Source organism: Eptesicus fuscus, chromosome 11, assembly GCF_027574615.1.
Source record: "Eptesicus fuscus isolate TK198812 chromosome 11, DD_ASM_mEF_20220401, whole genome shotgun sequence".
NCBI lineage: Eukaryota > Metazoa > Chordata > Mammalia > Chiroptera > Vespertilionidae > Eptesicus > Eptesicus fuscus.
Window position 1 is genome coordinate 83,377,251 of NC_072483.1, and position 12,535 is coordinate 83,389,785.

The 12,535-nt window shown below is 38.5% G+C and overlaps 1 protein-coding gene across 2 annotated transcripts in view; it reads left to right on the forward strand.

The window, feature by feature from the left end:
• RAPH1 (Ras association (RalGDS/AF-6) and pleckstrin homology domains 1) overlaps window positions 1-12,535 on the forward strand; it is a 73,350-nt gene that overhangs the window by 30,297 nt on the left and 30,518 nt on the right. The window contains exons 5-6 of one of the 2 annotated variants that reach the window (XM_054722742.1): window positions 6,848-6,928; window positions 10,215-10,289. The exons of the other annotated variant lie outside the window; for it this stretch is intronic. Coding sequence (XP_054578717.1) covers window positions 6,848-6,928; window positions 10,215-10,289 — 156 coding nt within the window. The remainder of the gene's footprint in view (window positions 1-6,847; window positions 6,929-10,214; window positions 10,290-12,535) is intronic. 2 annotated transcript variants of the gene reach the window in all.

The window sequence follows — 12,535 nt, forward strand, 5'->3', positions numbered from 1 at the left end:
AAGAAAATGAAGGGAGTCTATTACTAGGTCCCAAATCCATATATCAAATTATTCCCACACTCATATATAATTTAAAAAAAAAAACATTAGTTTTGTATGCGTGGAGCTCAAATGGTTCTATAAGACTTGTAAAAAACACTGCTATGTATATACACACACATACTTTTTGCCCTTCAACTCCAACCTTTCTCCCAGTTGATTATATCTCATACTTATTTCAAACAAAATTAGTATTCAATTAATTTCATCTTAAATTTTTTTCTATCTTTTGGATAGAAAAAGGATCATTCTTAGTTCTTTTCTCCAAAGCAGATTCTTCCAATCCCTTGCCTGGAGGGCACATGCCTGGCTCTCAGTGCTTTAGCAGCCCATTGGGAAAAGAATGCTTGAGATGTGAGATGGTCCTCAGTGTTCAGTATGTGATTCAGTATGTGATCTTCCATTTAATCCTAGCTCAGAAAGGTTTCTTAACCATAAGTTTATTGACATTTAGGGCTAGAAAATTCTTTGTTGTGAGGAGCTATCCTGTGCATTGTAGGCTGTTGAGCAGCATCCCTGCCGATCTACCCATTAGGTGCCAGTAGTACACACACACCCTCCAATTATGACAACTCGATATGTCTGCAAACATTACTACATGTTCCCTGTAAGGCAGAATTGCCCTCATTTGAGAATCACTGCTTTAAGTTCAGAGTTAAATGCAGATCTGAGCCCTTTTATTCATGGAAGATGATCTTGGGTTTTCCTTCCCCTGAATTCATTTACTAGAAACATAATAAGTATAGAATGTTTTCAAGCAATATTGTTTGTTGTAAATTGACCCCTGATTGGTGAGTGAACTTTAGAAGCCAATGAAAAGTCACAGACCTTAACTTCCTGGTGTGCAGTGTGTAACTCTTGTAAGTTGGCATGGACACGTTTCTTGAGGGGCCATGGAACCTACACTCATTATTTGTTACTAGGGGCCCAGTGCACGAATTTATGCACCTTGAAAGGAACTGTAGGTTGCGAGGCTGCAGTGGGCACAGGGGTGGGTCTCAGCCCATCCTCCACACCCTCACCGAGCCCCTCTGGTCCCCTCTCTGCCGGCAGCCCCGCTCCCGCTGCCACTGTTCCCACGCGCTGACGGCGCCAGCCCCCCTCACACCCGCTAACGCCACGGAGTGATTGGGGCTGGCGCCAGCAGCAGTGCAAGCTGGCACCGTCAGCAGATGTGAGCAGCGGCTGCTGCCCCAATCACCCCTCAGGAGCAGGGGGAAGTGAAGAAGCCCTCAGGGGCGATCGGGGCCAGCAACCGCTGCTTGCACCCGCTGACAGTGCTGAGCAATTGGGGCCAGCGCCAGGTGCCAGCAGCGGGTGCAAGCACTGGGCAGGACCGCAGCATGTGGGAGCAAAGAATTTTTAGTAACCACCAGAGGCTTGCCCCGATGACAGTGACCAGCACCCCACCTTGGTCTGGCGCCCCTGCTCACCTGCTCCATGTTCTGTGCTCTGCAGCCTGCTGCTGACACCCACCATGTTCCGCACTTGCCCCCTAGTGGTCAGCGCACATCATAGCCACTGGTTGTTCAGTTGTTCCGCCGTTCGGTCTATTTGCATATTAGGGTTTTATATAGATAGATAATGTACTACTAGTTCCTGTGGAGCAGGAAGTTTTTCTAGCCTCGTGATTTCTGTACTTACCCCACATGATCTTTTTCTCTTAACAATGGTTGGTCCAAAAAAGACCCCTCGTAGGCTGAATAGATATCTTCTGAAGATAGTACGTCTCATGCTAATGTGCTTTGTCTTTGTCTTCCTGTAGAACTAAGTGAGCCTGGTGCCAAGCTATGTTCATTAGATTCCACATATGAGTGAGATCAGCAGTGAATATCAATCTGAACCAGAGATTGCTGCTGGTTGGTGAATAAAGGAGGGAATCTGAGAATTAACTGCATTCTTAAATGCTTTTAATCAATCCTCCTGCTTTTAGTTCCACCTTCATTCTCTGCTTCTGGAGACTTTTAAGATCACATAATGTAAATTGGGGTGCTCCTCTACTTTTCTCCAGCACTGGCTTAGCATTCAGCTTTTCTTAGGCCTGCTGAGTTGGTTATCACTCTGCCATATGCTTTCTAGCTTCCAAATTTTGTCTTTTTTCTCTTTCTTTACTTTTGTTGAAATACTGTGCTTTCCAGGCACTTCACATATGTTACCTCATTTAAGCCTCCCAATATCCCTTTGGTAGGTACATTATTCCAAAGAAGAGATTAGTTAACTGAGAAATCTGTATTTGAATTTCAAAACTAAACTCTGGCCTTTCAACTTTTATCAATATCTTAAAAATAAAGTGAAGCTGATTGTTAACAATGATTATTTCCAGAATGTTAAAGAATATTTTAGCCGAAACTGGTTTGGCTCAGTGGATAGAGCGTCGGCCTGCGGACTCAAGGGTCCCAGGTTCGATTCCAGTCAAGGGCATGTACCTTGGTTGCGGGCACATCCCCAGTAGGAGGTGTGCAAGAGGCAGCTGATCGATGTTTCTCTCTCATCGATGTTTCTAACTCTCTATCCCTCTCTCTTCCTCTCTGTAAAAAAATCAATAAAATATATTAAAAAATATATTTTTTAGCATAAAAATATTTTTCATGGATAAACGTAAAAATGAATTCTAGAATAATTTCAGTCAGTATTCTTTTTTATTTTTTAAATTTATCTTTATTGTTGAAAGTATTACAGATGTCCCCTTTATTTCCCCCCCATTAACCCTGCCATTCTGCTCCCGCCCCCTCCCCGGGCCTTCATCACAATATTGTATGTGTCCTTGGGTTATACATATAAATTCTTTGGTTAATCTTTTCCCACCCCCACCTCCAGCCCCTCCCCTCTGAAATATGTCCATCTGTTGCATGCTTCAATGTCTTGAGATCTATTTTGTTCGTCAGTTTATTTTATTAATTAGATTCTACATATGAATGAGATCATGTGTTACTTGTCTTTCTCTGACTGACTTATTTCACTTAGCATGATACTCTCCAGGTCCTTCCATGCTAGCTCAAAGTGTAAGAGATCCTTCTTTTCCTCAAATGTATAGGCATTATTATTAAATGAAATATTTTATGGATACACTGTTATAACTAGTAATATTCAGCATAGTATATTATAGCTTCAGTGCAATTCCTCCACTTCTTTTACTTTTCAGAACTATTTCAAGAATTAATGTGTGCAGAAATTTTGAGGTATTAGAAAACAGCAATTGTAGCATCAGGGGGAAAACCCAAAGGCACTGAAGTCCATTGAATTATATTTATTCTTAGCAAACAACCTTTTGGTCTGGAGTATTAACTGGGTAGGAGGGAAACACAGGCTTTCTGAAACTTTGAGGCCTGCATATCTGAAAGATTGGGTTGTTAATTGATTTCTCAATTGTTGCAGCTACATTTCTCTCAAAATTCTGATGGCTATGTTGCTACATCGTACAGAAATTCATTCACATCTACCAACTTGGTGTTTAATTTCAGATTTTGCTGACCTAACCTAGTGAGGTTAATAGGAAAGAATAGGTATCAAGTGGAAGAAGAGCTTAGATTTGGCAAAAGCCAGAGGAAGTGTCTAGTTCTCACTCACAAACATTTTTCAAACACATTAATTATCCCAATCAACTCTGGGATAAATGCTCTGCTTCTTCCGGCGCGTACTACTTAGACATCTGTGCAATTTTCCTCCTCTGAGGAGGTAAAACGGTATCTTTATTTGGTTTTAGATCGCTTTGGTTTTTTAAGTTGTGTTGTGGAGGGCTAGTAAAGGACCCTTTTTGAACAAGAATAGAAATATATCCATCTGTTTTTTAAATTAAGAGAGACTATAAAATACAAAAGAAATAGTTTTAAAAGCATTCAAGTATTTACTGGTTAATTAATGGCCAGGAAAAGGAGAGGAATAAATAGAAGAGTGGGGGGAGGAAACAGTAGTAGCTACTATATTGAGTGCTTATTCTCTGTGGTGAGCATTGTGCCGTATATGTCAACACTGAATCTGCCTGGTGCCTTGTGGAATGGGACTAAGGCAGAGAGTGACTAAAATATCTTTCCCAAGGATTTGAACCCAGACATTCTGGTTGTAGATCTCATACTGCAATGCTTTGCTGCTTCATCACAGAGTTGGAGGAGAATCAAGACAAGGCTAGACTGACTGGCCAGTGCTCTCAGAACCAGGCCTTAGAGACAGGACTTGCATGGGCAGGAGAAAAAAGGCGATAAGATTTATGCAGTAACATCCCCATCTTGTGGTGGTGGTTAGCATATTCCTGAATACAGTTAAATTTTAACAACTATAAGTTATCTCTAATCTAAATGAATTGAGGTTTAAATAAAATTCAGATGAGGGCTGAATTCTAATTCTAATAGAATTCTATTTCTAGCAACCTTTGGAGATAAATGCTATTTACTACCCCCATTTTACACATGAGGAAACAGGTTAAATAAGTGACATTGCCAGTCAGTAGCTGATCTGGGGCTCGAACTCAAGCCTCCAGCCCCAGGGTCCACATTCTTAACCATTATGCTATGTTTTTAATAAAAATAAAAATAAAAATAAATAAAGCAATTGCAAAAAGCACATACACATGTCAATAAAAGGAATGTAAATATGCTCTATTGAAACACTATAATGTGTGGTCACAAACCTCTACTTCTTTCTTCCAGTTATAATCTAAGGTGTTAGCTATCAAAAGGAAGTGTTACCTATCAAAAGTAACTGTGACTTTGGCACAAGGCCATTTCTTGATTTATGTTTTGGCTTCTATGTTCAGATCAATGCTTTTCTATATACAAACCCCCTGCCCAAGATTCTGGCTCATAAATGATATTTCATTTTAACATGTTATAGATTCAGTTCAAAAAAGTACTGATCCATAACTTACTTTGCTGATCTTTGTGGAGAATTTTTAAGAGATTGATGAAGAATTTGATAGTTTTATAACAAATGGAAGTTACAAGATTGGAATGTTTGGAGCAAAATTTATGTGGAGAATTGATCCTCAATTTTCATTTTTATTATGTGTTTTGAGCACAGCTTTTCGATTTAAAGTAGTGATGAAGAGTAAGTAAAAATTGGATTGGAGGAGATAATTTTTTGTAGGATAGTAAATATTTTGTGGAAATGGACCCTAATTAACATTAGTTTATATCATTACATAATCCCTTTTCAGCTTTGTTAATGTAACAACATATAATCTTTGTTTGCATGTCCTGTTTTCTATTCTTTTTATGTCACTTTGCATACATATATTCACTTTTGATAAGGACTTGTTGAATTTCAGTGACCATAATGTGCTATCATATTGTTGAACATGGTACATAGGCAGACATCCCTTTTTGAACACTTTAGATTTAGATTTTAAACTAAATTAACCAATAACCATTTAGAAATATGGTATGAGCTTGTGTGAGAGTCTAGAGAGTACAGATTTTTAAAAACTTTGTATTTTGAAATAATGTCAAACTTACGAAAATGTGAAAAGATAGTACAAAACTCAGGAAACTCATTGCTCAGATTCACTCATTTTTAACATTGTGCCATATTTACTTTGTTGGGTTTTTTACATATACTTTTTTCCTGAACTATTTGAGAGTTCATTGCATTTATCATGCCCCTTTAGCCCTTAATGTCAGTCTTTGTTTCCTAAGAATGAGAATATTGGCAGTATAGATTTTATAGGCCTCCCATTGATTCAGTGATTGACAAAGTACTATAGAATATGTTTAATGAGAAAATGTAGAGGGAGGAAAGCAAAAAGAATCTTAATCTGGCCAAGCATGTGGCATGAAGACCAAAAAGAAATAGTTATTCATATATTCCATTAATGAGCATGTAGGCACTACACTGGGCTGTAAGAGATGAAACTGTGAACTTAATACACAGTGTCTTTTTGAGATTATAATGTATTTGTGAGGAGATGGGTGTCAATACAGACAACCAAACAAGCAGTTTCAGTCAGTGTGGTGAGTACTGTGATAGGAAAGACAGAAAACCTTGGTTAAAAGGTCATTGAGGACTTTGAAAATGATTTATAGAATGGATTACAACACAAGGGATAAAGACTTTGGAAAATAAAGATATATGCTAGATGGTAGGGGATTGAAGGATAAGTGGAGGAGATACACTGTAGCTGAGTTGAGGAACTTTGGCAGTGAAAAGGAGAATAATAGTTTAAGAGGAGGAGGGAACCCAGAAGACTTGATTATTTTTCTGTCCTTCCTGCCACCAATAAGCTGGACTAGTTGAGTATTAGAGGCTGAGCTATTGGGGGTGGGGAATGAGTGGGATATAGGATATGCTTAGCTTTGGAGGGGGAAAAGCATATTTATTCATACAGAACTGGAGAGAATGAGAATATGGGTGTAGCTATAGGATGCCTTGTAGTGGTGAAGATAGATGGGTGTGATTTGCTTAGTTATGGAGGGAAGTGAGGTCATGTGAAGAGGTGGAAGGGTAAAATTAGAAGCTTGAAGAACTTTGTAACCACTTAGAACAAGCTTTGAGTGGAGGAGGAAAGACAGAATGCTGCCAAACAGCAGTCAAGGCCCAATTGAGGTCAGAGCATGAATTGGTAATGGACACAGTGTTTCTCCATAATTCTCTCTTAGAGCTCTACTGTTCAGAAGTAGAGTGAGGTTACCCTTAAATTATCAAAGGTTAGGATCATCTGGTTCTTACCTTTTTTATTTTTGCATGATATAATGAAAGATGCATGCAACTTTTCATTAGCATTTTATTTCAGTGATCTTTTCTCTTCCTGCATGATAATGAGAACTGCCCTTTTCCACCTCCTTTACCTATCATTTTCTTCCTTCCTGCATTTTCACAGCATGCTATTTCTCTGAGATGTCCCAGCAAGCCGGCCAAGCGTCATATTGACTTCACAGAAGAACAGGCTGAGCTGACACCTGTAAGTTCTGTAAACATGTCCATGGAACTAGTTAAATATCAATGAAGAGGAATGCATTCTTTAGAACTTTTGATGACGAAACTTTATAATATACCTCAATTTTTCAATTAAAAATTAAACCAAGGTTAAAAATAAATGAGCAAAAGCAAATGAGCAACTCTATAATATGGCACTATTGAATATTAATACTTGTGGTGAGATTATGTAGGTTGTAGCATGTCTAACATAAACAAACTTTGTGTTGGAACCCCTAGCTGCCTCTTACTTATCATCCAGGACTCTAAGCGTTTTAAGAAATACTTTGCTGAACTCCTAATACTGGGTTAGGTAGTCCACCTAATACTTGGCTCCCATACCCTTCAACACACTGTTATAATTGTCAGTTCTCTCCCTATTTAACTCTAAACTTTGTGAGAGTAAGAAATGCCTGTCTTGGTCGCCTTTGCATCTTCAGTGCCTGGCATGGTTGCAGGCTGAAAGTTGAAACCTAAAAATAGTTGAATAAATGAAAGAAAGGGGAAAATGAAAGAGAGTAAGAAAATGGGCTAATCAGTGAAATGGATTAAGATAAGACTAAGCCATTGACTTTGTGTTGTTAGTGATAAATGAAGGAAAATATAAAAAGGCCCCATTTAAATGAAGCTCTGTGCATTTTTGTTACCAGTAACATGTACCAAGACTAAAGGCCAATTTAATGACATGCCCAAAGCAGTGTCTTTTACTTTTCTCAGTCCTCCAATTGCACACCACTCTTCTCACCCATCTTGCATTTTTCTCCAGTAACCAGTTCTCCTGCCACCCCGCACCCCCTTTCTGAGGAATGCTAGAGCGATGTAGGGACTGGCACCAGTAGGGAAAGGCAAATAAGTAAGGCATTTTTTGAAGGGAGGAATTTGCTGCTTCTGATTTCTAGATTTTGTGGGGGTGGGAGGGTCCTGCAACAAATACTTGAAGCTTAGACAGAGGGAACTTGGAGACCTGGCCTCCCTCCCTGCTAGTGATTAAGCAGTGAATAGCTATCTATGATCATGTCCACCTAGTGCTTGAGGTCTCATTTTTCAGATGTAACATATTTTGGAGTAACCAGCTATAATGGCTGTACCCCTTTTATTTTAAGATATTTAAACCTTGAAAATTTTTTAAATGGATAACTTCTACTTTAGAGCCTTCAAATAGTTAGATATTATTCTTACCGATCAGAGTATAGGTGGGTTATTTTTTAGTGATTTGAAGTCTTGAAATAATTTGAATTTAAGGACTGGTTGAGTAAATCTTGTAAGATTTTTTTTAAAGTTTAAACCTCACTTATATGTAGAATCTAATGAACAAAAGAAACTGACAAACAGAATAGGTCCAGAGGCATGGATACATGGAACAGAATGACAGATCTCAGAGGGGAAGGGGTTAGGGGAACAGGAAGAGATTAACTAACAAGCATATATCCATAGCCCATGGGCATAGACAATAGTGTGGGAAAGACCTGGAGTGGGACAGGGGCTGGGTGGAGGTGGGGGAAATGGAAGACATCTGTAATACTATCAACTATGATAATAATAATAATAATAATAATAATAATAATAATAAGCTAAAAAAGTACAGGCAGTGAAATACCATATAGAAAACCTAACTCAAGTGTAGATATGACTCAATATTAAGTTAATATTATCCTATCTAATAAAAGAGTGATATGCAAATTGACCATCACACCAAGACACAAGATCACCGCCCCCATGTTGTCAAAGATGGCTGCCCCCATGTGGACAAAAGATGGCCGCCACAAGATGGCCTGCAGGGGAGGGCAGTTGTGGGAAGTTAGGGGTGACCAGGCCAGCAGAGGAGGGCAGTTGGGGGTGACCAAGCTGGCAGAGGAGGGCAGTTGGGGGGGACCAGGCCTACAGTGGAGGGCAGTTGGAGGGGGGGGACCAGGCCTGCAGGGGAGTACAGTTGTGGGAGATCAGGCCAGCAGGGAGGGCAGTTAGGGGTGACCAGGCCAGCAGAGGAGGGCAGTTGGGGGAGACCAGGTCAGCAGGGGAGGGCAATTGGGGGGGGGGCAGGCCTGCAGGGGAGGGCAGTTGGGAGCCAGCAGTCCTGGATTGTGAGAGGGATGTCCAAACAGGCGGTTGGACATCCCTCAAGCAGTCCCAGATTGGAGAGGGTGCAGGCTGGGCTGAGGGACATCCCCCACATCCCCCGTGCACGAATTTCGTGCACCGGGCCTCTAGTATTCTATAATCTGGAAGTAGTGTGTTTTATTATCTGTGACAAAGAACTTTATGAGAGTAGATGCTGCTCTAGTGTTTGTTTACATAAATGAAAATAATTTGTTTTTCAAGAATAACTTGATATACAGTTAGGTTTATAAAATATAACATAATAGGATTTTCTATAACTCCACTTAACTGTGCCATGTATTGTTTTAAATGGTGGTTAGTAACTACATAGCATTAAAACTAATTCAGAATTATTTAGGGACAGGCAAGTCTGAATTACATATATATCAAAACAGCTGTAATTTATACTACATGAGTTTAAATACAGTTGCATAAACTTACATTGTAACAGTTACTAAAACGTTATTAAGAGGAAAAGGACAGTTAGGGCTATGTTATTTGCAATCATTTTAATGAAAATATCTTAATTGCTTGAATTAATTTAACCATTTTAAGGCAACAGCACTTCTTAATATTTTACTTATATCATTCAATTGCCGTGCAACACATTATGTTAGTATCCTCATATGAATTAATAAAATTTTACTGAAAATAGGGTAATATCATTAGGCAAAATATTTATGGACATTTTTTTCTCTTGGTGTGACTGTCACTGAATTGTCAGAAATACTTGCAGAAGTTTTAGAAATGATGTTTTATTCTCTTTTCATAAGATTATACTATTTAATATGGGCTTTACAAGAGGAAGGAATATGTTTGTCATTAACCTTCAGCACCTGTGTATTTGTGCTGTGCGCACAGCACTCAAAAACACTGTCCTGGAAAACAAACTGGCTCTGTGGTCTGTGCAGTGTGTGACCCATTTCCCAGAGTGAGGATCAGCAGGAGTCGGCTGGGACATGCCTGCTGGCATGGGTGCTATCTGTGCCCCCCCTTTCCTCTTTTTCCTCTCCTTTAAAAAAAAATTTTTCTTTTGGACACATTTTAGTGAGTTTAGGGAAAAGATATGAGGCTAATAATAGAGAATCATTCTTTGTCTACTTTATATTTTAAACACATAAACCTCCACTGACTTCTATTGCCTTTTTTTGTTTGTTTTTCTCTTTCTGTACAAGCACTCCTATTTGGACAGGGAAACCTCCCTTCTTCTGAGAAACATTGCAGGAAAACCTTCTCATTTGCTGACCAAGGTGATACTTCTTCTTTCCACCTGTATGTAAATATTTATTGCCTTATAGGTAGAATATAATTTCTGGTTTTGATTGTACTCTCAGATTTCTCAGATTGTGCTTTCTTATTTCATCACCTTTGTGCTGAACAGAAGTATTTTTTTTTTCTTACTGAAGGTAATTATTTACTGACTTTAATATGTTCTATTGAGAATAGAACATGTTTGCAGTCATTTACTAATTTTTCACTGAAAATTTACTGTTGTAAATACCTAACAGTCTTCACAAGTATATTGCACTTTTTCTAGCGTAACATTGTAATTCACTTGAAAGTCTAAAAATTTTTAACTTTTACTACTACTAATGCTTATCTACGCTGTGAGGTTTTTTCAGCAGACTTTGTTTTCTAATTCTTTATATTATCAGCACCTCATTTAATTAAAACATTTGTTTATATAAACAGAATCTTACTTTATATTAGCTTCACCAAATTGGAAGAGAATGTTGAGTTTTAATTTCTCAGTTCTTCAATTTCAGAATGGTTTGAATCGGTCCAGCTAGATTTTCACTGGGTTGGTATTTTACATCAATTTTAAATCTTTTAGCCATTGTCATCATTAATTAAGGGAAACAGAATAAGGAAGTTGACTATAAATAGCTTTCTGCCTCTTTTTAAATCATGTTTTTATTATCTTATTATTTAAATAATATTAAAGTCAAGAATGTCAGACTTGGCTTTTGAAGAATATTCACAGTAATTATAGGTAATGTCTCTAAGTTGTTTATTATATCAGAGGGGTATTTTTTATTTCATTTTTTCTTAACCATATAAACTTGTGAAATGTGATAAAGCTAAAATTAAAATCTCCGTGAGAAGCATCTCAAAGAGAAGATACAAGAGTCAGCAGTAAAACCCTTTCTCTTGCCTGAGTTTCTCTCTTTAAAGTAGATGTAGAAATGGGTTAGAAGTAGCTTAAATATCAGGGAATGTAGAAGTCTAAGCAGATAATAGATGTGTACTTTCTAACCTTAGCAAAATTCTTTCCTTTTCCTCAGCTGTTCTCTGTTTACTGTCTCTACCTGGAATATTTACTCATAGCTTCAGCTAGCATCTCTGTTCTAGATCATATCTCTACCAGAGAGCAATAAATTTCCAGATAGCCATCAGGCATTTCCTGTAAGATTACCAGTACCAGTTCCGAAGGTCTTTAACTTCCTTACCCTGGGGCCTCACAATTTCTATTCAGAATCCTGCAGTTCTCCCAATTGCCCAGGTTTGAACCCTCTACCATTCTTGGTACCTTTCTTCTTTTTACTTATGACCTCAGCTCTGGTGAAGCACCTGTATCTTCAGGATTTACTGAGTTCATCCTACCATTTAATTCCCATCGCCACCATCCTAAAACCAGTTCTTAATCTCTTACCAGAGCCACTATACTTGTCTCTTTATTCTTGCCTCTCCCTCCTCTTGTCCATTTTTTACACTGCTCACAGATTAAGTGCAACTTTTAACCATTTCCATGGCTTATTTATTCAACAAATATTTGTTGAGTCATGTGCTGTGCTAGCTATAACATTGTAAAAAAATGGCCATATATCCCCTGCCTCCCTCAGGAGCTTAGTCTTCTTAGGAAGGTAGATTTAAAAAACATGAACAAGCAAGCATGTAGACAAATTCTAAACCATGTTTTAAGTGCTATGAAGGAAGGCTGTATTGCCCTTAAATGGTAAAAATCAGAAAAGGCCCTTCTGGTGGCATTTAATCTAAAGCTTGAAGGATGAAAAGCCATCTTGAGGGTGAAGGAAAGAGGTCCATGTAGATAGTCCTAGGAAGAACAGAGCTTGGCATGTTTGAGAAGCTAAAAAAGACTGTGCTGGAGCCACAATAGTTTTATTTATATATATGTGTGTGTGTGTGTGTGTGTGTGTATTTATGTGTGTGTGTGTGTGTGTGTGTGTGTGTGTATTTATGTGTGTGTGTGTGTGTGTGTGTGTGTGTGTGTGTGTGTGTCTTGATTTGGATTTGGAGAGGTAGCTAGGAAGCAAGTCATTCAAGCATCCTAAGGAGTTTGATTTTTTCCCCCTAAAACTATTGAAGAGAATAATTTCATTCATTCAACAAATATTTACTATGTGCCACACAGCATTTACAACCCAATATGCCAGTGAACAAAACAGTTTCTATCATGGAGATAGTGGTTCTTCGCAGGTTTTGGATAAATGCAGTCAGTAACTTCTCATCTCCCTCTGCCCAAGTGATGGTGATG